Source organism: Tachysurus fulvidraco, chromosome 2, assembly GCF_022655615.1.
Source record: "Tachysurus fulvidraco isolate hzauxx_2018 chromosome 2, HZAU_PFXX_2.0, whole genome shotgun sequence".
Taxonomy (NCBI): Eukaryota; Metazoa; Chordata; class Actinopteri; order Siluriformes; family Bagridae; genus Tachysurus; species Tachysurus fulvidraco.
Window position 1 is genome coordinate 26,589,373 of NC_062519.1, and position 25,786 is coordinate 26,615,158.

The 25,786-nt window shown below is 37.9% G+C and overlaps 1 protein-coding gene across 5 annotated transcripts in view; it reads right to left on the reverse strand.

Annotated features, from left to right (window-relative positions):
• Window positions 1-151: 151 nt before the first annotated feature.
• si:ch73-63e15.2 (protein strawberry notch homolog 2) overlaps window positions 152-25,786 on the reverse strand; it is a 46,728-nt gene continuing 21,093 nt past the window's right edge. For 3 of the 5 annotated variants that reach the window (XM_047805746.1, XM_047805750.1, XM_047805754.1), the window contains 28 exons: window positions 15,427-15,561; window positions 15,102-15,185; window positions 14,627-14,726; window positions 14,361-14,521; window positions 13,827-13,960; window positions 13,489-13,579; window positions 13,215-13,358; window positions 12,967-13,084; window positions 12,773-12,878; window positions 12,535-12,688; window positions 11,852-12,028; window positions 11,646-11,743; window positions 11,371-11,453; window positions 10,990-11,175; window positions 10,623-10,744; window positions 10,367-10,498; window positions 10,086-10,221; window positions 9,512-9,624; window positions 8,705-8,776; window positions 8,507-8,615; window positions 8,304-8,372; window positions 8,067-8,210; window positions 7,877-7,971; window positions 6,196-6,288; window positions 5,816-5,947; window positions 5,452-5,528; window positions 5,129-5,316; window positions 152-4,677 (listed from right to left, as the gene is read on the reverse strand). In XM_047805746.1, coding sequence (XP_047661702.1) covers window positions 3,929-4,677; window positions 5,129-5,316; window positions 5,452-5,528; window positions 5,816-5,947; window positions 6,196-6,288; window positions 7,877-7,971; window positions 8,067-8,210; window positions 8,304-8,372; window positions 8,507-8,615; window positions 8,705-8,776; window positions 9,512-9,624; window positions 10,086-10,221; window positions 10,367-10,498; window positions 10,623-10,744; window positions 10,990-11,175; window positions 11,371-11,453; window positions 11,646-11,743; window positions 11,852-12,028; window positions 12,535-12,688; window positions 12,773-12,878; window positions 12,967-13,084; window positions 13,215-13,358; window positions 13,489-13,579; window positions 13,827-13,960; window positions 14,361-14,521; window positions 14,627-14,726; window positions 15,102-15,185; window positions 15,427-15,561 — 4,002 coding nt within the window. In that variant the 3' untranslated portion in view covers window positions 152-3,928. Of the gene's footprint in view, window positions 4,678-5,128; window positions 5,317-5,451; window positions 5,529-5,815; window positions 5,948-6,195; window positions 6,289-7,876; window positions 7,972-8,066; window positions 8,211-8,303; window positions 8,373-8,506; window positions 8,616-8,704; window positions 8,777-9,511; window positions 9,625-10,085; window positions 10,222-10,366; window positions 10,499-10,622; window positions 10,745-10,989; window positions 11,176-11,370; window positions 11,454-11,645; window positions 11,744-11,851; window positions 12,029-12,534; window positions 12,689-12,772; window positions 12,879-12,966; window positions 13,085-13,214; window positions 13,359-13,488; window positions 13,580-13,826; window positions 13,961-14,360; window positions 14,522-14,626; window positions 14,727-15,101; window positions 15,186-15,426; window positions 15,562-22,547; window positions 22,968-25,786 lie in introns of those variants that run through there. The other 2 variants (XM_027169649.2, XM_047805757.1) reach the window with 2 other exon arrangements.

Consider the following 25,786-nt stretch of genomic DNA (forward strand, 5'->3'; position numbering starts at 1 on the left):
GTATGTATTTTTGTTCTGGGTTTTTGCTTATTCACCCTCTGAACTCACAGCCTTCCAGTGACGTGTCTACTGTACACTCTCAGCTTCTGAGCTACTGTGTTGTATCTCTCATTACTGTCATCTCAATAGCAAGAAACTAACAACATTCAAGTAATGTAATCATTTTATTCACCTGTACGTTCATTTTTATACATAGAAAATTGATTTAAGAAATAGCTGAAAGGCACAAATTGTTATGGAGTATGTACATCAACATCAGATATAAAATACATTACGCAAAGCAAATAGCAGAATAAAATAAAAAAAAAAAACACCCTACATATATAATTTCAGTAGCACAGCTTTCTCTTTGTGTTAATAAATTAAGTGATTCAAAAGACAACTTTAAAAAAAAAAAGGTTTAGACAAAAATTATTTTAGTGCAATTTTTTACAAAGAACAAATGACTACCACACATTGCAAGATGACTCTGTGTGTGTGTGTGTGTGTGTGTGTGTATAACAGGTTAAGCATGTTCTTTATCTCATGTTAAAACCCCAATCAGAAATCAAGGGAACTGTGACAGCAGTTTCAAAGGTATTCTTTAAAAATAATATCAATAATTCATCCTTAGTGTACAATGTGTATGTTCCTTTGAGGTCAGCACTTTTCAGTCTTTTAAGGTGATTTACTATATGATTTAAGGATATTTATTCAGGTGTTAATCTGATTGGGGTATTAATATTCTTCATCTGCTGGAAAACAAAGACCACGGGGCAGGAACCATAAATCCATTTTGTCTTAGTATATTCACAAATATGCATGAATACTGGGTTGTGCCTGGGATATAGTATTTCTCCAGCATGGGGGAAAATGTTTAGAAGTTGTTTTGAAACAAAATTTCTCAGCAGAAACAATGTCTGTTTTTAATATATAATATCTGATCTGAGCCATTAGATATTTTGGCATACACACTACATGAAATCTGCCTTTTTTTGCATGCAAAGCCTGGGAAAGTGGCCGGAGTGTAAAAAACTGATAGAACATAGAAACTGGGCATGTATTCATCTCAACCAGAGTGGGGGAAAAAAAGAAAAAGAAAAAAAACATCAAGCAACAACACTAACATTTCTTCCTGAGATAAATGATCTGGTCAGATGATCTATAATGTAACTTACTATGATAAAAAGCCTCAATCAGGAATCACTGAAGGATCAACACACACAGCACATTTACTTAATCACAACGGTGTGTTACTGGAACACCAAGACACACCCGTCCTGTCAGAGCTATTCCTGTGCCATTGCTAATGCTGTGTCCCTGATTTCTGATTAGGGCTTCAAGTTTTTATGTACTTGGGTAAAAAAAAAATCATCCCAACAATATATTACTACTACTATTACTACCAATTATTAATAACAATACAGTTATTAACATTATATTAATGTCGTGCAGAAATCCAGAACAGTGCAATAGTATGGTGCAAATGACTTAGGGTTGGGTGATATGACTAGAAAATCTCACTTTCATGATAAATCGAGTCACAATCCTCTTATTTTTTTTTAAAGGTTTGAGATATTCCAAGTTTTGTTGGTGCTTTTATAACAGCAATTTCTTTATTTCTTTGTTGAAACAAATAGCAGAGTGTATTATTATTACTTTACCTTTTACAGTGTTATATAATAGTTCTTTTTGTATTTAAATTAAATGAATTCTTCTTCAGTAATGGCTTTATCCTGGGAACTCTGTTAGTGAGGTGGGAATACATTCTGAAGTCCCGTCACATGGCAGGAAGGAAGAACATTTGTAGAAACTCCATACAGAGCTCTGGCTGTTTTGCCCAAGCAAAGGCAAATATAGTGTATTGTGTATAACTAATATTAAGAATTGTGATATTTTTGCCACATCACCCACCTACTCTGTCTTCTTTAGGTTTTTTTAATAATTAATCTCATCTCTTTCATTGTCTTCCCTGGTACAAGCTGTATAAGCATATGTCAGGAACAGAAGCTACAAACAAAACTAAATCATTATAGAAGAAAAGCTACTGAAAGCTACTGCATCATCCCATCACCCAGATTATATAATAATTACTACATCTCTGTACTGCATCCCTGTTCATCTTTTTGGTCAAGTCTTGTTGGTCAGTTTTGTTGCTCTGAACCGCTGAAGCATCTTTGTATACTTTGCGTTGTAACTGCCCTGGCAGGTCTACATCCATCTGTAGGTGTCATACTGAGTGGGGTTGAACAGATTCTTTGCGTTACCTGAGAGCAAACAATTAAGAACAGGAATCACATTTTTTTAGATTAAACGCTGAAGCTGAAAATTTTGGTATCAGCCCTGAATCACTACTGTGTTATCTTGTTAACAGCACAAGCACAAATGCACTAATTACTCTGATGTGTAAAGAAGACAGAAGGACATTCAGGTGGACCGGTAGGGTTTGTCCTATGCGCTCACCAGTCCAGTAATGAGGTCAGATAAATAAGAACAATAAATAAAATGTCAATGGATTGTATACAAATATATACTGTACAGGTGTCTGTTTACAAGACTACATTCCCTACTATGTTCCGAAGGCACTGTGCTAAACAGTAGTCTGTTATTTTGCTCTCTGTAATAGCAAGAGCAGATTGTGTCAGAAAGCTGTGAAACATGTAGAGTCGTGTGGGTGCGGTTCTTTTCCAGTTTTGGTTTCAGCATGACAGAAGTTTCACCAAACAAAAAGATGACGTGTGACAGACATATGCCAGTAGAGGGCAGTGTGACTCAAATAACTGATAATCTATGTCAGACTGGTTTCAACATTTTTGTATCGTGTTGCATTTGTAACCCCTGGTCATTTTTTCTTCTTCTTCTTTTTTTTTTTTTTCAATATTTTTGGTCGGTTTAAATAAACACAGAAAACACTTAAACATCTAAGCTGAGTAAAAGTGGGAAGATGTCAGGGTGATGGACTCCATCTAATGAACACTGGAGATCTAGCTAGAGTGTGACTGAGTCCAGTGAATGTCTGTAACATACAATAAAGTGATTTAGTGGCAGACCAAGCAGACAGTTGAGTGACTGGATTTTGTGTGACATTTCTGTGACATGCCAATCTGTCCTGAAGTGCTCAACTGCTGTTAGATGGCAGAAATATAGAGTTCAGTAGAAAGGAAAGTAAAAGCAAGCAAAGCGAGCTACCTTTCTTAGTCACACAAACACTGTACCTCATGTTCTGCTCATCTTGCAACTTCATAAACTTTTTCTTGCAACAAAACCAGAGTCAGAGCAAAGAGATTAAACAGGTTAAAAGTGGTGAGAAAACAGCAGCAAGGGTTGGTTTGTGTGGCTGGGCGTACAGGTAAACAGAGGTCAAAATTCTATACCACTACGAGCAATATCTGAGGTGCCAACAAGAAAGTCATACTAGAGTGACAAAAACGACCACAAAATCCATAGTGTACACTGGGGTCGGACAGCTATTATTTCAACACGAAACGAGCAAAGCAGTTAGCTTTCTATTAGCTCGCAAGGGAGAGTTTTTAAATGTCGACATGCTATGAACTGTTCTTCATGTAACTACTAGAAGAAGCAAAAGTTTGTTCTTTCTCTTCAGTGAATTTTTTCTGACAGCTGAAATCAATTTTTGCTTTATCTGAATAATAAACTCAGTGGTTTCAGGTGGTGTCTTTAGTGTCAAAATCATAAATGCTATGGCTAAATTGGACATGTTGGCCCCTTTGTGATAGGTGGTAGATGGTATACTGTTTTGACATCTAATACAGTAGGACGTTAGCCACTTCCGGGTATGGACAGTTACATGAAAACGAATGCATGTCGTTTGAATTTTTAAAGATGACTCGATTTAAAAAAATCAGACAATCTGCTCTTTTTTTGTTGGTGCTAATTTGACTGTCAGCTTGGTGTGTCACTGCAACGAGTTTCAAACACTAGACCGTGTTTAGGACATGTGCTCTGACTCTGGAACTCTGAAGTGAATGACAGACGTGCGGGAGTCTGAACTCCTCAGCATATTGCTAAGCACCTCTTTGGCGTTGATGACGGTGTCATCATTACAGTTAGCAAACGGGTGCTGGTCTGATGGAGAGAGAGAAGAAAAGAGTGACAGTGAAGAGCTGGAGGATGATGGCGTGAGTGAAGGAGAAAAAAGGGATGATGAGGAGGAAGAAGGGTGGATGGCAGAAGTGGAGAAAAGGCTTGCTGCGGCAGGTATGGCAGTGTGCAAAGAGTCTGGTGAAGAAGAGGGAAGAGCAGAGTGGTGTGATGGTTCATGATGAGTGACATAGTTGAACAACTGCTGCACAGAGTCTCTCAGAGCCGACTGACCCTGCTGCTGCTGGTGCTGCTGTTGCTCCACCTGTGAGAAAGCCTCTATGCTGAAATCGGTGCTGTGCGGGGACAGGCGAGAAGAGCCACCCACTGTCAGGTCCAGGATTCCCTCTGTGGAGTTCAGGGATGAAAAAGAAGCGAATAAGGGGTCATTGAAAATGGTGGTCATGCTGGAGAGCTGGGGTGGATGGGAGTAGAGCGTATCCCTGTGCCGTTCTTCTAACATCCTCCGCCGCTGTTCAGCCAGGAGCTGCTCCTGAGCCTGTAGCTTTTTCTCTGTATGCTTCCTTTCCACCTCCTTGTCCATACGGTCAAGCTCATCTCGCACTTGAGCCACACAGTTCTCTGGGATCTTTATGCCTGTTCAGAAGAGGATGTAAAAATATACTTAATCAAAATTCAATAATTTGACATCAGTGTTCCCTTTAAATCTATACCTCCAAACACATGAACACACTGCCTGAAATGCCAGTGGAAAAGCTTTCTGAATTGAAAGACATAATTAAACTCTAGACTTTTATTTTTTATATATATTTAGTTAACATTGGCTGTTGAGAAGAACTTTAACAATTGTTCTGGCTTAGTAATAACTACCTCTAAATTAGTTGTTATACATTAATATATCGTGTGTGGGATGGAAAAGATCAGTTTGTTTGAGGACTGAAGAGATATTCCTCAATTAGTGTCATTGCAAATTCCCACTCACAAGTTAGTCTTACTCTGATTTACATGCAAAATGTTAACACCATTCCTCCTACACTCTTAACCTAGCTGTGGATTTTCCAGCTCCACTTGTCTAGCAGACACTCACCCACTTGTTTGTGCTCCTTGGTTTTGAGACGGACAATTTGCAGGATGCTGGAGCTGGTGACGTCTGCCACCACGTCAGCTACACGCTTCCACACACACAGAAGTGCGCCACAAAGGACGTGATACTGCCGCAAACGCTTACCCTGTACACACTCCTGACCCTCCTCAACCTTTTTACACCTCCCGGTCCTTCATAAAACACACAAACACACACACACACACGCTTCATATTTGCTACATCTGACATGAGAGCGAGAAGAGAAGAAACAATAGTGTCATGATTAGAATGATTATGGCAGGAGAAATAAAGAGATCCACACTCACCAGTTGGCATGGCTACATTTCCTGAAGGAGAAAGTGAACTGATTCTCCCAGCTTTCCTTTGCCTCCTCTGGAGTCACCTACAGTTTGATTTTCAGAAACAGCAATGTTAGGAACTCAAACAATGTCACATGAGACTACTTAGTATAACAATCACTGGTGTATACTATACACAGAATAATTGATCTCTGTATAAATCGTGTCTATTTACACAACTGCATGATATCAGTCGTGTTCATAATGAAAAATGAACACGACTGATTTGACTAATGACATTTTCCTTTACCTAGCCATGTAAAAGTAATTCAAACAGAACGGATCAGGTCACAGTAAAAAAAAAGAACAGGGACAGAAAAATAAAGCAGACCTTGCGGTACTTCTTTTGGATGTTCTCCAGATTCTCTGGTTTCTTCTGTTTGCCCACATTGGGCTTGTAAACAGTCAGGTTGTGACCTCTGCCCAGCTCGGCTAGCAGCACACATGGGTGACTCCCTCTCAACTGCAGGAGCGACAAACAGCAAATCTCACAGTCTGCTACCAAGTTTGTGCTGTAAAGTGAACCCTATGCACTGACATGTGATTTATTTTGTTTGTTGTCCAAGCATTTGTGCAGAGTGTGCTAATAATAAACTCAGGTTTACCCCAGCTACCCTTCTTTATCTTAGTTTGATAGTACTGATCATAAAGGAAGCTGATTGGAGATGTGGGAATATGAGACAGTGTGGGGATTCTGCTCCAAAGACTCACCTTGTGGGACATGTAGAAACCTTCGTCTGGGTTGCTGAATGTGTGAGACTTTTTCAGAGCCTCTTCCCAAGGCATGCCTCTGTCCACACTGATCTGCAAGGCACAACAAAGTATCTACATGAGGTAAGATAATTAGAGCAGACTGACAGAAAACACTGGGGCAACTTTGCCTTATATTGAGGCAAAACCACAAATGGAAATTAGCTTTGGGTGGGGCAGTTGAACTGTGAACTGGTCGGTGCTGCACTTGCTCTTAATATTATCTGTCTGTTAGTAGAGGAAGAAGGACATTTTGTAAAATGTTAAACTGTTAAACAATGACGAGTTTGTTCTTGGTGTATAACAACTGAAACATCTGACCCATTCTCAGCTAAATGTTGGAGCACATGCGATATATGCTGTAAAATGTAGATGTCCACATTTGCATGTACACATACAAAGCAGCTCTTTTACAGCCACTTTTACAACACATTTAAAAAAAATCACATAAATTTCATCATATTTATTTTCCGGCATGAATAGTAAATTTCTTTCTAAGGGGTTTTTTTTTTACACCTGGTCACTTCATGCGTTTTCTGTGATCGGATAGCTATCCGATGGTAAAAAGACCAGGTTCTAAATGCCCTCCGAAACGTTTTTGAGACGGATATAAATCTGGTCGTTCAAACCACTTCAGGAGGTGGTCTGGGAGTCAGCACTATACTCCTCCCAAACTGAAGTACGTCACTCGCAAGTGACTCACGAGTCATGCATTGCATCGCGCCAGAAACAAATAACATGGACGACATGCAGGCACTTATTGCTCTTTGGAGCGATGAAAGCGTCCAACAAAAGCTTTGTAAAACATATAGGAACAAAAGTATATTTAAGTATATACACCAAAGTGTGTTCCATTTCAGTTACCCCGGAAATGAGGTAAAATATATTTGCATTGTGGGCGAGAGTAGAAAGATCGGATTGATATCCGATTCGCCAAGACGCATTTATGTGGCCTAATGTAAATGGAACAATTTTAACAAATCAGATAGCTATCAGATCAGAGAAAACACATGAAGTGACCAGGTGTAAAAAGGCCCTAAATTGCTAGCCTGTCACTGTGTGAGTCTGAATGCAGATTCAAATAATTTTGTATCATTTTGCTTTTTGTAGTTTTTGTAATATTATTATTAAATTCAAGTTAATGTGTTTTCATTACTGAGATTTTGATACAATCCATTTAGTCCAAGCAACCAGTTATAAATTATAAGGAAATAATAAATGAACTATAACAACTAAATGATAACTTTTATTACTATAAGAGCTTTGATTTCCAGTACCATAATATCATTAATATGAATAAAATGACAAAACCAGCAGGGAATGCTTAAAGCAACTTAAACAATAAAGCAAACAAAATGTGAAATAACTTTTTTTTTGGCTCAGATTTTTATTAATTGTCCAGTGGTAAGCTTGTTAATATTCATGTAGATTATTATGGAAAGGAATCAAAATAAAAAAAATTCAAGTCATGAAGTCAAGTAGGAAGAGGTTAAAATGAACAAAATGACTGCTTAACAGTGTATACAAATACAAAACTGCCCATTTGTACCATTAGTGGTTCTGATTCTGTTGACATGACAAGATGTGTACTTCAGAGTCTATCATTATGTTTGAGCACACTAAATGTTTAATCCAGACTGACCTTATGGAGAATGACTTGGCCTTCCTGTGGGTTGCCTGGAGTCCGAAACTTCTCTTGAGTCTCATTGGAGATCTCATCATTACCAGGAGCCAAATCTGTAAACAAACAGGAAGAGGGCACATGGTATTACAAACTGACAGCTCTTTAAAAGAGGGAACAACGTTCAGTACAAAGTTACAGGCACACGTACCCAAGATCCCCATGTCATATTTGCCTTCCTTCTTGTCCTTTTCAATCAGGTAGTCAAAATTGTCACTGAAGTACTGAAAGAGAGAGTTCTGCTTGAGAACTTCCAGACCCAAAATACGATTGAGGAACTTAGTGATGGTGCAGTCTGTCGAAAAACAGAGGAGAAAACAAGAGAATAATATAATATATATGTATATATGAGTGTATGTATATTAAATATAATGGGTGGGGAACTCACCTTTCTCAGGGCTGATAAAGCGAGTCTCCTTACAGAAAATGCCGACATCCATCATGCCTTGCTTCATGTCTAAGAGTACAAAAAATGAGTGCAAATCGATACCATACATGGATAATAAGTAAAGGACTGAAATCTTCACCCACATTTTGCTTTTCAACATATATAAGATACATTAACACTACAAAAAAATTCCAAAGTTTTACCTCTGAAGAACACAGCATCACCACCTGGATAGCCCTTGGGAGGGGGCACCTTACTCTCAAGGTGACCTAGAATTGCTTTGGTGATCTTCTCTAAAGCCCTGCTACCATACTGGAAAGGAAAACAAACACTCGTTGCATAATCGAGAACTGGTTTAGATTAACATCTGCAAATATGTTCAAGATAAGAGGATGACTCACTTTATTTTCAAAGTTGTACTTGCTCAGGTCTCTAGACTCTGTTGCTCTTCGGTCACCGTGTGTCAGAGCACCCTGTGAGAGGATACAGATATTACAGCTCCGATAATTAAAAACACTACATGTGATGTTAAATTTAGCTTACATGCTCGGCAAAATAAAAGATATTATAATATTCCACCATGTCAGCTGCTGTCAGCTCCATTGAAGTTTAGAGCTAAAATACTGCTGCCACAACGAGTTTAATAATCTACTTAAAAGTCGAAACAGCATCAAAAGTCTGAATGCAGCAAAGGGAGAAACTCTAATCAGCAAATATTAGCAAGGGGACAAAATGAGATTATATGGATTTGTTTAGCATAAAACTGTACTAGATAACACTACATCAGATTCACTTTCAGTTAGACTGAAAGTGAGTAGGATGTCACAAATCCTGAACATCGCGTCTTATATCAGTTTTGACTTCCAAAATGACTAATATGACCTAATTGCAATTGGTAGACCCCTTTGAAGTAAGAAATGAGATTATTTCCTCTACGTAGTAAGAAAAAACATAATACACAATGGAAATACATTATTATAAAAATATAATATATTACAGAAAATGCCACATTCGGATAATATGTTCAGTTCAAATGATTTTGTACTGATACAGTCTGAAACTATCTCTAGGGAGACCAGTGGACATAAACCATGTCAGTAAAATGGTATTTTTTTGTTTTATATTTGATAGGATGTGAAAGAAAATGAAAGCAATTAGACTTTAAGCTGTGTGGCTCAGATGGGCATTTGAGTGTATTTGTGACCTACCAGGCTCTCCAGCCTCTTAGCCACAATAGAAGCAAATCGTCTTTCGCCTGCCAGTTCAGAGATGAGGAAAATATACTCTGGTGGTGTGACTTGGTTGGATCGGTGAGTACGACCTGGATATGAGTGATAAAAAAAAAAAGAGTAAGGTTTGTTGTTTATGGGTCTGAGGTAACAGTGTTGTGCTTTACGAGAAGCTAACTCTGAACACTCGATACAAAGCTGCACTTTGGTGGAGTTATTATCAAGTCATTACTCAAGTTCTTTGCTTCATTTATCATTAGGTTTATTTACACAAACATGTATATTTATACAGCAGATTTCCATTGCATACTGTATGTGAAAACAAGAACTGGACCAAACAGAAGTCAAGAAAACTAGTTTTATTATTATTTTTTTTTAGCATTTGAATGCTGCAGCACTATAGTGCATGACAAATGTTAAAATGACAAACTGCTAAATCCAACTGTTTTCACTCCTTTAGTGAAAAAATGATCTGGAACATTTTTAGTAGACATAAGGACCACTAGTGATAAGCACACAAGACTGAGGAGTTGGACATGGGGTCCTTACTCACCAAACTGCTGAATGGCCCGGTCAGCACTCCAGGGCAACTCCAGGGTCATGTGGACTCGCCTGCGTTGGTTCTGCACTCGCCTGTCTGCCTGTAAAGAGATTCCTGAACTGGCTGCCTCAGAGATTATAGCCACCAGCTGAGAGAGGAGGAGAGGAATAGAGTGAGGGGGAGAGAAAGAAAAGATTCATTTGCTCAATGTTTCAATGATGTAGTCAAAAAGGCTTTTGCTTTTGAAATGAATTATAGAGTCAACTTTTTAAACCACGCTGCACAGTTCTAACCTTCCCTCCATTCATGAAGCGATCCTTTTCTTTGATGTTGATTTGGTCGATAGTGTGACCGTGTTCAGCACGAGACTCATAGTGCACATTCCCATCCGGCCGCCGAACCACTCGGCCCTTTCTTCCTGTCATCTATACACATAAATAAAGAGGAAAAGAGATTCGTTCAATTTTATGAAAAAATAAAATCTATATACAAGAACAAATAACTGTGATCAGCTAAAACTATCTACATAGTTTTCCCCCTTTGCCTTACCTCCGAAACCTTCTCTGGACCTCCAAATTTATCTATGAGCTCATCCAAAGTGTTCAGAGGTAGTTCTTTCCCAAGCTCAGCGATTTTATTGAGAAGGCTTTGCTTCATCTCCTCCAAACGAGCTAGTGATCAGGAAAAAAAAAGAGGAGTTAAACAATTATTTAATTTCTCACAAAGAAATTACGCTTTAGTGAACTGCTGAATTTATTTTTAAGCTTTATATCAATTTTAACCTTTCGGTTTTTGTAATGAATGGAAATTTACACCATATGCAGAGCTGAATACAATAACGCCTAAATGACTGATTCTATAGGTAGGAGTATTGAATGCACCACTGGATATACACCAGAATGACTAAACACTGTACCAGCATAACAGTTGCTTTGTGTAATAAAGATGACATCGTCGTTATTGTCCTGTAGTGAATCTGGAGACGAATTGGAGTCACTGTCCACTCCATCAGACTCTGTGCTGCTGTCATCACTGATGTTAATGAGGCTTTTGGCGTCCATACCCTGTTTGGGGCACTTCGCCTGCCGGCCTTTGGGCTTACCTACACCACACACAGGAACAGTGCAATATTTGTACATATCTAGAAAGGAGGTTTCCAGTTTGAACCAAATTAAGACCATTTCAAGAAAGAGAAATAATATGGCAGGGAAATGTGATGGAGGATGAGCTGAGGCATGAGAGAGTTGTCATGAGTTGAAATGAGGACATATGATGTTCCACACAGAGAAAGACCTACGTTTTCTCTTGCTGACTGTTCCTTTCTCTCTTCGCTGTTTCTCTGAAGGGAAATGCTTCTGTACCAGGGACTGGAACACACCCCTAAGAACAAAGAAACAAATCCTGTTACTAAGAATCCACGCTAAGCATTCACACTGTGCTTCATATTACCGCTACAGACAGAAGTAAGCAGCATGACAGCAATAGCAAATGCAATATAATCAAAATACAAGCACCTTCATCTGTCAATTTGAATACAGTAAGTCATAATGAATTGAGAAATGCTACACTTACTCTGCAGCAGAAACAAATTTGTCGAGGTGCCCTTCGTTTTCATCTAGAACTTCTCGGGTTCGTGCTTCACCAGTCGATTGTAGTCCAATCACAACGCACTGCAAGAGAAAAAGAAAATTAGCTGAATTTTAGTTTGATAGTGTCGTTCATATGCTTTGTAAAAGAACACTAACGCCTAATGGCTTCAATGGTGTGATGAAGCTCACCTTGCCAGCTTCTAGCTCCTTCTTTGCCAGCTCGACCAGACAGCGCACCTTCGAGGCAATACAGAGGTATTTGAAAAATCGCTGGTGGGAAGACCAGAACTGACCCCACAGAGACTTCCTGGACACCATACCGAGAAGATCAGCAGCTTTAGTGAAGACAGTCAAGGCTTCTGCCCACTGAGGACCACAGACAGAAAGGGTCTGTTTCATTTCTACAGCATGACCACAGTTTCTCATAAGCCAAAATCTCTCATAGTACCACAAAAAGTAAGCATTTAAATATGTTTTTTTTGTATAGCACAGACACTAGTTCTGGTTGTAACATGATTGGTAGATGTATATAAATTTTCTTGTTATAATACAGTATATTATACTTTCTCTATGTGGTGAAGCTGTTTTTTAAAGAGATGTTTAGGTGAAATGAATTGAAGCAGTGGTAACATGTCAGCAATTTGTAACAGTCATTATTATGCTTTGTAAGTTTTCATATCATGGAAAAGTGTAAAAGATAGATGAGAACGAATTTTTCCACTATATTAAGTGTACTGTTTATAAATGAATTAAACTTTAATATTTGAGAAATATCTGGAAATCCCTGGTGTGCAAAAAAACCCCAAAAAAAAAAAACAATTACTCTTAAACCACAACAACAACAACAACAGTGGCTATTGTGCATTCCTTACCAGTTTGGCAGCTTTGTTGTAAACAAGTATGAAGTCATCATCCAAGCTGATTTCTTCGATGCGGAAAGACACCCCAGAGAAGCTCAGTTGCCGTGCAATGTACATCCCACTCACCTTCATGTCCATGGCAACAATTTCCATGGCACCCACACCTCTACCAAAAGGATGCAAACAGCCAATGAGAAAACCTTTTCCCACATCCACTAATTATCTAGCAAACCGTGTGCATTTTACAAACCTCTTCTCTATTGCATGGAGGAAATCGTCAAACGTCCTAAATTGTGTTCCTTCTCCCCAGATGCCCAAACGACTCATGTAGATCATGTTCTTTGGCTCAGAGGCACCTGTGGAATGGAGAACATGTTGACCTTTGTTTCATAAAGACTTCAAACATTTCCATGTCGCTGTAAAGACATCTCTTTAACCACTCACCTGTGGCACTGGCATACACAACCCTGGCCAGAGGTAGCTTGTTCTGCAGCTGCAGCACAGCTTTGCCCATTTTGGTGGAGGTGGCATTCTTGGCTTTATGGCACTCATCAAACACAATCTGTAATTATGTTGCAGTTAAGGAAATTTATTGCAATCAACTAGAGATGTATTACTCTTTAATATAGTTTTCAAATCGTCATAATTGTATAAATGTCAGATTTAGTCAGAACTCAAACAGTAAAGGATACGACTCCATCAAATTCAGGTCCACACCAATCCAGAATCTGCTTGAGTCTGGTCCGAAGCTGGCCTCCTGCCTGGCTCTCTCCAATCAGAGCAGAGTAAGTAGCAAACAGAACCCCTTCTGAGGTAGCTGTGTCTCCATACTTTATCTGACAGGACACAGTGATACACAAAGAGATGAGGTCTTAAGTGGAAATTTATTGTTAACAAGTTACAATGTGCAAAGCCAGAATATGAAAGTTCAAAGGTCAGCTATATTTAATGTGTGTGGACCTTTACCTTATTCAATGCATGTACTAGAATATTGGGAGCACCGATGTCCTGGAGATCTCGTTCAGAATCATATTTAAGGTCATTGGATACACTGAACCTGAAAGAGACAGAGGATTTATTAGAGATAGAAGCTGTGCAAAGGGAAAAGTGCTAGCTAAGAAGAAGCAATGAAAATAAATAGGTCAGTGATTATAAATCCCTGTGCTGATGAAAGTAACCCTAGTTACACAGTTTAGATTAAAACACAGTTTGCTGTTAAAGACTTAATTTGATGACACTAAACTGTATGGTGCAGGAGTTCCCTAGGACCGTATTATATGTAAAACTGTTGATCAACTGCTTACCAAAGTGCTTTCCTCCTTCCCTTTATGTAGTTCTCAAGGATGATCCCGGCCACCGTGCGGCCCTTTCCAACTCCAGCTCCATCTCCTAACAGAAAACCTGCTCTCTGCTTGTTCTGTAGAATCACCTCATGTTGCTAATATGCAAAGACAGAAACCATTATTCTGGAAATTATTATGGAGTTTAAATAAGACAGAGTGCTTCGAGTGAATTCAAATGTGCCCCCAAATGAATACTGTTGAAATAATCTGTTGAATACTGTACTGTACTATTTTATAACATCCAGGAAACTACAAAGATTGCTGCTAAAGCTAAAAAAGCCTGCAAAAAACCTTTATGTCATCCATCTATCCGTTTCTAAGCAACTTCTAATATCTGAAGTTGTTGATTTGAGTAATAGAATTACTGCTATACCATGATATTTTACCACTGCTAATGCCATGCATAGCCAGCTGAAGTTGTGCAGCTTGTGTGTGTTCGATTATGTGCTGTATGTCTAATAGGAATAGTGTAGACACATGTGTCACTGCACATACTTGGCATGCATAGAGGATGGCCTCCAGCTGCAGGGCAGACAGCATGCTACTGTCTATGATGGCCTCAGGAATGGAAAGAGTATAGCTGATGTCAGGTGGAGGGACACTGGAAAGAGTGCTGGTCTCCACTACACGGTCAGGATGAGAGTTTCCTATAGTGGCTGGAGGAAGGACAGATAAGGGGAGAAATCAAGATGACTTTAAAAAAAAAAAGACGGATGGACAGACAGACATGATGGTATAAGAAATGAGAGGTTTGGCCCTACATTTTGAAGGTTTGTAGTCAGCATAGGTGTCTACATGGCCTAGCTCTTCTGTCTCCTCTTCCTCTATCTCCTCCTCCTCTTCTGGCTGTGGCTGCAAACTCTAGAACACAGATACACATGGGCAAATCACAATTACTCAAAGAGAACTGGTACAATCACTTATCTACTGAGCTAAAAATGAAAGTGAAAGCAAAATCCGTCAAAACACTTGAAAAAATGTACATACTGCCAGTCATACAAATAATTCAGATGATTAATTTACAAACTCAATTTCTAAAATGTACTATAAACCTAATTAATTACCATGAAATCACTATAAATTTGCTATAAACACTGTTTGATGTGTTTTAAAGGTTCAGTCAATTCAAGTAAAAAATAAAAATATGCACAAGCAGAAGTTAATTCTACTAATTTCTAATACAGACAAGGATGATTTCATTTACTTGTTATATAATATAATGTTGTGAGATGCTACCTGAATGCTCCCCTGAGATGGTGTGCTGATTATAGCAGTGATATCCTCTAAACGGCATAAACCCTGAAACCGGCTGGAACACAGCTGGAAAAAAGAAAAACAGAGCAAAAACATAAGACTGAAAGTAAATTAATGGCAAAAGAAAATGTGTGAAATGTGCCATGTCGACTGGTTTCACAACATCTCTCAAACACCAGCTACACTGAGCATATACAGAGTGTTTTAGTGTAGGAGTGTAACAAACAATATCGGAATTCAGAGGAAACCTGCGGTTGATTTGTTAGATGTCTTTCTGTGGGTGGGGGAGCAATTAAATGAGTCTCACCTCCTGATTCTCTGCTGGTGTATTGACATCCCATATGGTAGGCACAGTTGCCAAGCTGTCGTCTACATACTCAGACAGGGAGTCAGAAGAAGAGAAGAGGGAGTTGTTGGACAGCTCATCTATACACACAAGGTCCTATGGAGGGAGAGAGTTCCAGAGAAAGAGTAAACCATTGGATTAAGGCCACTGTATACAAAACCTTTCAATGTATCAAGGCAATTATTTTAAATCGCCATGACTTCTATTGCAGTTTAAAGATCATTTCTTCAGCCATCCAGGTCATAGAAAATTTTACAAGTAGTTATTCAAGCTGACAACATGTTGACTATCGGTTTGAATACTGTGTGGGGCTTATGCAGATTATCTCCAATTATCTCAATTTAATGCTGCGAATAACTGTTGCAATCACATAATCAGATATGTTTACACTTCTGATATCTCATTTGTAGGTATGTTCACAGATCCTTTTTTTGCATAATGGTACATACTGCTATTTTTTCTATCTGTCCTGTAGTATATTATATTGTCTGCCTGCACTGTCCTTTGTCTTGCACTGGGTTGTTCACTATGCACTTTATGTGGCTAGGCTAACTTAGCCATAGCACTGTGTTGTTTTGTGTACTGCGTCAGCTATATATAGTTGAAATGACAATAAAAGGCCCTTGACCTGATGTGACTTGGTTGATAGACTGACTACTCTAAATTGCCACGGGGTTCTATCCCAGTTACTGAAGATGATATTATTTTGAGTGAGTAAATCGTAATATTCTTTGTATTTCACACAAGAAAGATGGTTCTTGTGACAAGACAAAAAAAAAACACAAGAGATGGGTCTTGGACAGAAAAATCAATTCAGTTCTAGATAAAACTGTCCCTGGAGATGGAATCATTTTGTTACCATGAGAACAACTTCAGCTACTACTACTACAGAAACTTAACTGAATTACATCAGTGCTTGTGAAACCTAATTGCTGTTTACTGATGCTGAAGGATGACTTTTAATGATAACGTATGGTCAGAAAATCCATTGGATGTTGCTGTGAAATTTTAGCAAAAATAACCATTAGCCATAGCTTAATAAATCAGCTTTTGGAAAACATATACCTATATATTGTATCATGAACAATTTTGTGAAACAGACACAAGCTTAATCAATTCAGATTGTAATCAGACACTGGGCACCATACGACTAGTAAAATCCTCCATGTCCTACATCAGATCATGTACTTGTTTGTCTCTATAGGATAAAGAGTACAGGGCATAACCTTTAAAAATGTCAAACCCCTTCAAAATAATGCTTATATGTTTGTTCATTTGATCACAACATTCACAAAGATTCAGGCATTCAACAGATTCCAACCAATGTTCAGTCACAGCTTGAGATGAAAAAAAAAGGGAGTTTATTCACTGTCAGGGATGAGGAGATGATGACCGGTACAGTCTTTAATTAAAAGCTTTTTTCTAAGTGCATACAGTAAACATTGCTTCAATCTCATAGCTGCAATCAGCCGAGAGCTAAATTCACACTGACGTATTCTAAATGCCTCCATTTAATCATTCAGTTCAGAAACACAATGTTTGAGTCAAAAAAGGAACAGAAAAAAATACTGATGAATCACTGAAGGAAACCTAAAAGAAAGACAACCATTATTAAAAAAAAGAGTCAATAATTTAAAATACATAGAGTAAAGCATCTGCTACAAAGCTAACAGAGTCAAATCAAACTAAATAACTGGTCAAAAAATGTTGAGGTTAAATTAGCACAAAACACTTCGGTTACCAGAGATTAACTACAAATTTTGGCTCCCTCAATTAAACCCTTCATACATAAAATTTACATTAAAAACACATTAAGATTCTTTAGATATTTTTTTAGGAATCAAAATTATTATATAAATTTATATAAATCTAAACCGTGTAAAACATTTAATTGAAATAGATTAATTATAATAGTTTCTTTAAAAATAGAAATAAAAATACTACACATCTAAAACATTTATAAACATGTTTCATTCATTTGTTAACATTCTGGTGTAAAATATTTTTCAACTATGAAATAGATAGATAGATAGATAGATAGATAGATAGATAGATAGATAGATAGATAGATAGATAGATAGATAGATAGATAGATAGATAGATAGATAGATAGATAGATAGATAGATAGATAGATAGATAGATAGATAGATAGATAGATAGATAGATAGATGATCATTTCACATTAAGACTACCTTTTACCTAATTTAGGATTTTGTGTAGAAGTCCGGATAATTACTTATGAAATATAATCATATGTTAAAGTGTCCTCAGGTGATTTGGAGAGTATTATATTGGATAGATGTTGTTGTTAAAAACTTTAAGGACTGTTCATAAGTGTGGACACTTGCATGAAAGGGTTATATTTAGACATAACATTTAAAAGATATACTCATTCTGACTCAAGATGCTTATTTTCCAAGTCAATGTGATCCAAGTCAAAGTCAAAATAATTTTCATAAGGCAAAGTAATTATAATTACGTTTATAATGCACAATGTACATGTATAATTAGGCATTTTGAATATGCTCTGTATGCTATAAGGAGACATGCAAGCTCCCTGGAAGCTGTCACTGGAACAGAAAAGCAGGAAAGTCACATGCTTGGATGGTCATGGCAGGTAAACTCTAGGAACACTTGCCTTGGAGAACATTTTAGCAGAGAAGCTGAGGAGCTTTGACAGCCACGTCTTTACTAAGTGAAAACATCACATCCTGCCCATCGTACTGAAGCCAGCTCTGACTCAAACTAGAGCAGCTTTTTTGTTCCTTCCGCAACAGAAAACACCATGAACACCCTCCTGTTTCCATGGTCAGGAAAGTTCAGTAAACCCGATTAACACGATATATACGAATATACGGATGGAGCACATCTTATATTCGGATTACAGCAGTGTTTTCAAATGCCTCCTTGTGTGTGCATGAAAGTCAGTGTAGCACATATAAACGTGTAGTAGGATTTATGTCAGTTTTCCGATGAAGTATTATGCAAATTGTCACTGTATGTATATATTAAATATATTAAAGTATATTACCAATGTTAAAATAATGATCACTTCTATTCACTATTAATTTGTAATATGCTAATTATAAGATAATGATTTAAAATAAATATCCTCCTATTCATTGTAAATTTAGTATAGATTTTATATTAAATGTTAGATTTTATTCTACTGATTTTATTCTAAATATAATAATTTTCATACCACTATTAAAGTTAAAATCATTTTTAGAATCAGTTCTAAAAAAAAAAGTTAGGATTTTCTTTTCTTTTTTTTGAAGACACCATAGTTTTGGAGATACAATGTCATTTCAATAAAACATCTGTGTAGCTCTTTAGTCTTACTAATATCACGCCTATCATTTTAATGAATGGCGCTGTAGAAAAACTTTCACTGCAAAACTCTGCCAAGCGTGTAGAAGATACAATGATTTAATGAAGTTATAAATGGTTGAGAATCAGAACGCTTATTTGGCTTTCAGTAACGGTCTGTTCCTCTTCCAGTTCATATTCTCTGTTTCCTGCTTAAACAAGCAATTTGTGTTTCCCAGCAGTGTACTCAAAAAAAAAAAAAATTATGACCATATTTAGACCATGTTTTCACAATCAGAGAACTTCTCCATCCCTGACTGGTATTTAATCAGGTCCACAAACTACAAACACCACAGCACAGACGTTAGGAAAGTCAAATATTTAGCATCAGTACTAATAAACATTGTGTTTTATGCTTCAAGTTAAGATTTGCAGCATATCCTTGTATTCTAGCAGCTACAAGAACAATTCCATGCCAGGGCCCACGATAAGTGAATAAAAGACAGCTGTATTGTGTAAAATTGCCGTTTCTGGTCAAACGTGGCTTTGTTTTGTCCTTTAACCACATAAATGTGGTGTAGGTTTTCAGGAAAGCTGAGCCACTGCTTCACTTGTTTGTGCTGAACCGGCTTGCAGGGAATCCCCCAGCATTCCACATCAAACATTCTTCCATATAAAATACCTTTACTTATTTGTTACAACATATTTCTAGCCAAATGTACCACAGGACTATGAGAAAAACAACCCTGCTAACATTTGTGTTCAACCTGAAGCATATGGTTCCTTCTTTATTCTCACTTGGTGTTGGAGGTAAATGCTTTTTCAGTTTCCGGTAACGTTCAACTGCTTTAACACAAAGCTGGTACAGAAATTAATCAGTTTACAAAAAAGGTTCAGGGATGAATGGAAACAAATGATGTGGATCAGCATTTTCTGACATCAAAATCAATCGGTCAAAATCACTTAGATCACATTTTCCCACATTCAGAGAGTTGCGCAGTAACTGAAGCTCTTGACCGGGAATCTGCATGATTTTATGCACGGCACTGCATTGTAGACGTCAATATCGTGTGTACTGTAGATGACTTATAAAGAGAACTTTTTTAATTTACTAAACGTGCACAGAAGTTGAAACAGTATGTAAATAAGGTAAATGAGTGCATGCAGGAAAATATCTCAGTCTTGTCTTCTGGAAGATTTGTGTGAACAACAAATAAACAAACAAATAAATAACTAAATAAATGTGCAGACATAAGTTTATTACATTAGGTGAATCAAGCAAATGATTGAAAACCTTTACATTCATCTAAAAAAATGTCAGCTTGAGCAAATCTTATTGAATACTCCATTTGCTAATAACGAGAAGGTTTGTATGTCTTCCAGCATTAATTTTTGCACTTAATAGTGACTTCCAAACTAATTAAAATATGCAAAATGAAACTATTTACATTAACCCTGCCCTTTTGCATTTTCGGGTAAATCTGACATAATACACATACATTAAATCAAATGTGCAAACGAACAAATCATGCTGCTTGGCTCATTTGAATGACCATCCTCTGTTGACTCCATTAGTAAACCAGCCTGCGCATGTATTCTCAATTGCAAATCCTCACTGCTGGTTAACATGTCATTGCTATCTAAAGTGTTTTTGTACAAACATGCCCAGAGACGTCGGCTGAGCTCTTCACAACGGGAGAAATGATGTGTCTGCTCACAACAAAATGTCAATTAATTTTTTTTTAAAAACTTAAATAAAATATGAATTAAACCAAACCCACTATAATGCAGTCAGGAAAAACACATATTGGCTAATGAATTAAAATCATTTGCCTGCATAAATAAACAGAACATGTAGGAATGGCGCACCCTGTTCATGACCACTTCATGCAGACGGTAACCCAGCAGTGCTCTGACACTTTCCACTGAAAACAGATGATTTCATCTCTTTCATGGCGTCAATGTGGTCCTTGCTAATTATCCAAACCTTTGAAGACAGCTAAGGTGGCTCTGTTTACTTTGGGCTGTAGATACTACAGTGCAAACACTTGGACAGTTAAGGCGTGTTAAAACGCTGTGTTAGCTCACTATGTTAAGAGGAAGCTGAGGAACGAGGGGGGGGGCTTCTTTTACCGAAAGTCACTAAGAGTCTGTGTGTCGTTTGAACAATGAGAAAAAGAGAGAAACGTGCATAAAAACGTGTTCGCTGTGCTGCACTAAATGCTAGGGCGATAAATAAAATAAAACCAGTCTGTGTGTGTGTGTGTAAGTAAGAAAGATACATTTTGAGACCTTAGTATCCTCCACGTCAGCAACCTGACTGACGCTAATCCTCCTGTGACATTATGCCTCATTATTACAACAACAGATTAGATTACACCACAAGGCTTGAAACTAACTGAAGCCTCTAAGCAAGCGATGACGGGAAAACAGCAGCCAAGAAAGAGCTTCCTGATGCATTTTAAATAAAGTTAGCCCAACAGGTGTGGTTAAGACAGTGATCTGAAAACGATGTCTTTACAATCCATGGGAAAGAAAGTACGAAAGAAAGAAAGAAAGAAAGAAAGAAAGAAAGAAAGAAAGAAAGAAAGAAAGAAAGAAAGAAAGAAAGAAAGAAAGCAAGCAAGCAAGAAAGAAAGCAAGCAAGCAAGCAAGAAAGCAAGAAAGAAAGAAAGAAAGAAAGAATGAAGGGGTAAAAAAGGAAAGAGTGATAGAAATAAAGGAACAGAAAAAAGAGAAATGGAAACAAAGGCTAAAGAAAAAACAAATGATTTCTGTGTGGGTCAAGTAGAGAAACCACAGGTGTCCGTGTTCTAGGTCTCTACACAGCACCTTACATCACTCGCTTCCAGTAAGGCACGTGCTATTGAGCCTCAGGCCTAAAATAGATCTGTTTGCCCACCGTTTACTGACAGACCTTGGTTTTCTTTCCTTTAGAAGAATCTGAAGCTTTATAGAGACTGATGACCCCAAAAATGCACATTAACTTAAACAGATGTTGTTCTGAGCTATTTACCACGACAGAATGACATTTATTAAATATGTCACCTATATATTTTTGTGCATCACATTTATCCACGGACAAAGACAATTACTAACTGTGTTTTGATTTAAACTATTTCATGGTCCAAGCTACTACTACTGGAAGTTTGAGACAATTTACTAGATACGCTTGATTGCTCACATCAAACCATACAACAGCTTATGCAAAAGGCTCCTATGCAAACAATCTCTAGATACATTCAAATCATCAAGTTGTCAACTAGCCAGAGGAGAATCCAAGAAGCACCTCCTTCCACCTCTTACTGGAAACCGGCACAGATTGCAGTTTGTCATGTTGACTATCGACATGCATTGCCCTGAGTATCAACAGCGCTGAATGTGAATGACAACCGTTCAACTTATAGAATAACTCTGATTATAGTTCGTACAAAAAAACTATGGGGTTTGTATTCAAACAAAAACAAAAACAAAAAGCAAAAAAAATCAAGGCATAAGCTCAAGGACATGTTGATGAGGAAGTTTAAATGCTTATCTCATCAAGGATATAACACAAGAAAATTCCTGGAGAGAACCAAGATTAAATTGTATGTTGGCAATGACTTCTCGGAATAACATTCATCACCTGTCAGTCATCACTACGAGATGAATGTAATCAAATAAGTTGGGCAGTTTATTTTTTATGCATGCAATTGACAAAAAAAAATAAACAAACAAAAAACCCACAAATAAAACCCTTTTGCATTTAAAAAAAAAAAAAGGCAGCATCTACCTTGGGAAGTGGACGTCCCAGGTCTGCATAAAACTTAGTCCAAAACTGCATGAGCGACATGAGTCCAGTGCCACTCCGGGAACTCACTGCTGTTTACCTTGAGAAAGCAACACATCCATCTATGTGCTGGAGAAAAGCCTAGCACCGTCAGCACTGCTGTAGCATTCCCAAAGAATGAGAACGCCAAGGAAAGAGTGAATGACAGAGATAGAGACACCCAACACAGCAATCCCAAAGCGCCGCACCTCCTCTCTCTCACTCACACACCCGGACATGCGCGCATTCACACGCACACACACATGCACACACAACAGGTAGGAACTAGGCTCATACTGAAGAGCTCCTTGGCCTTCCTACTGAGCGTACTCCTCTTTTTGCTAAAAGAGGAGTGACAGGTATTTGCTCAGAATATTCAGTCATATTGATTGTGGTTTAGTTCCTCAGTGCTGAAGGTGGCAGGGAGGGGAGGGGAGAGGAGAGCAGAGGGGGAGGAGGGGAGGAGCTTTCAGGAAATGATGCTTTTGTTGGTAAGTGACTAGAGTTCCTGGCAGTCAGGCCCTCTTTACTGTACATGGTGTAACACAACCGCATTTCTAGTGTAAACAGCGCAGCGCGCAGGATCTCCAGAGCACTGTGGCGGCTGTGTGGCCTCTGTTTAATGCTCACAAATCAGCATTTAATGATTATTCTCTTTAGGCCAGTGGCTCTCTGGCATGCACATTATTTCAGCCTCTGTCTTTTTGTGTTGAGCCACATGAGGAATACCATGGTTTCATTCATCACTTATGAATGGGGAACAATCGAGATAATTAGTTTTACACAGCCCAGGCAGCAAGCAGAGAAACGAGTTAACAGCTGTGTGGAGGACTACTACGGCTAAAACTAAATGCTTTCTGAACAATCTGTCATTGCAGGAATGGAATGATCCTGTCAAAATGCAAGCTACACCATAACTACTTTAAGCAGAAGTTACAGATTCAGCAACAACTATGACAGCAACACCATTACAGACAGGAACACTGTTTAATCATGATTGAATACTTAAATGAAACGTACAAACCTAACCCCAGGATTTCAATCTATTTAATCCCATATAAATGTTATAAAGCTGAAATTGTTTTATCGCTTTACAATCAACATCTCATCGTCGGCAGGTATGACATTATAGTGTTATTTCAGAATACACTTCTTTTAAAAAAAGAAATACTTCTTACATTATTAATACTAATAGTAATCTTAGTATTTTTGAAATATGTATATCAAAGTATATATGAAATGTATTTGAAACATTTTTGCAATGCAAATATAAAATTATTTAGAGCCAAAAGAATCGGATACAAAAGCGTGATGCCTTAAGATCCTAATCAGTTTGGAGCCCGGCAGCCGTAGCTCACTGATCAATGCCTACTGGAAGAGGCTGCTCATGGCAATAAGAAGCCCCGGGACTGTTATGACTGTTAGTCTGAGAGACAGAGTGGCGTCGTGAGTGGGGTCATAGTTGGGAATCCACATGAACGAATAGTCATCCGGTACTAATAGGATATCAGAAAGGATGATTCAACCTCTGCAGCCCTGCATTACATTTAATTAATTTCCCTTCATGTTGTGGGTGAATGGGAAAAGATAGTCATTCCGTTCTATTCACATGCTGAATTTTTCATAACATTTTTATCTATTTTATTTTCATTATCAATTTTATTTTATTTTATGGTTGGTCTGAATGGGGAGAAAAAGCCACATGGACAGGGCGAGATAGCTCTTTTATTAAAACTCTGTTAGCCCGAACTGACTTTTAGCCTCAACAAAGCTTGAAAGAAAAAAGTATTCATGGCTTACTATTAGAAAGTGTTCCACAGAAGTTTAGCCTACGCATTGCATAGTTGACAGTAAACTTCTTGTCAAATTCTCTTTTTGTATAATGTTTTTCTATATTTGACCAAACTCAAAACTTGCCCACATACTAAAGCTACCATGGAAGAAGTCACATGATGATTCATGGGCATGTTTTCAAAAGCTTTGTAAGCGTATTGTGCATGTGTGTGTGCATGTGTGCGAGTGTGTGTGTGTGTGTGTGTGTGTGCATGTGTGTCTGTGTGTGTGCATGTGTTTGTAGTATGCACATGTATTGAGGCCCCTCTTTTCTCTGTGGTTGCATTGTGGTTTCGTGTTTTCGTTGCTCTCTAGTTCAGGTAGGGTGTACTTCGTGCCTGCTAGTTAGCCACTAGTCATTAGCGCTACACACTCCACCACACAGCCTGAACAATCAGGAGGAAACAAACCCTTTTGCTTTAGGGTTTAGAAACAGATTTGCACAAAGAGAAGCCCTATACTGAGAGGAACTGGTCTAATGTTAAAAGATCACTACCAGATAATTTCTGAATCTGAATGGGAGACTGAGTGGCATCTTAGACACTGCACACATCTTAGACACTTCATCTATCAAGAAAATGAGCAACAATTAAGATGTTAAACAAGTGACAAATGCAATTAGTATTGTTTTAAGCTAAAACATATAATGTTACATATGAACATATAATCCCCTTTTTACAAGTACAAAACATTTTTTTCTGCAAATCATTGGATCATAATTATCAATTTGAGATGCAAGGACAATCTGGAGAGAGTAACAGCTCTGAGTCTCAGCACAAAGGAGGCATCTGCACAGAGATCTCGATCCACCTCTATATGCACAATACCTTAGCATCCGTTATATTCTTTGGTTTGTGCTTAAAGAAATAGTCTTTATAAAACAGATAAACTAAGGTTTTGCTAAAAATATACTTGTACTGTGTCTTGTCAGTTTTCACTGAACCACTAGCCATAAAACAGCTCCAAATCATCACCAGGCACTAGACCACAACACAATGTTAACTGCACATCTAAGTGCTTGGTGAAGTTTAGGCACAGAGTTCAGTGACCTGACATCAGGGAGGACTTCTTTCATTCAAAACAGCTTCTTATGAAAGTGGTGTTTATGCCCAAATACTGGAGTCCAGACTCAGGATTTATTTTAGGCTCAACTTAGAGTGGGGCTCATGGTCACAGGACTAATTTCACATATCACTCCTTCTGAGCCATAGCTAGACTGGGTTATTCAACGCAGAGCTAAAACCTGATCTGTCTCCTTTATATATGTTTGCTTTCATTTTTAAATGTTGCATGGCATGTTAATAATCTTGGCACGCAAGGAAAGACGGAAAGAAAAAAAAAAACGCTTAAAGGTGTGGCTACAATTTAAG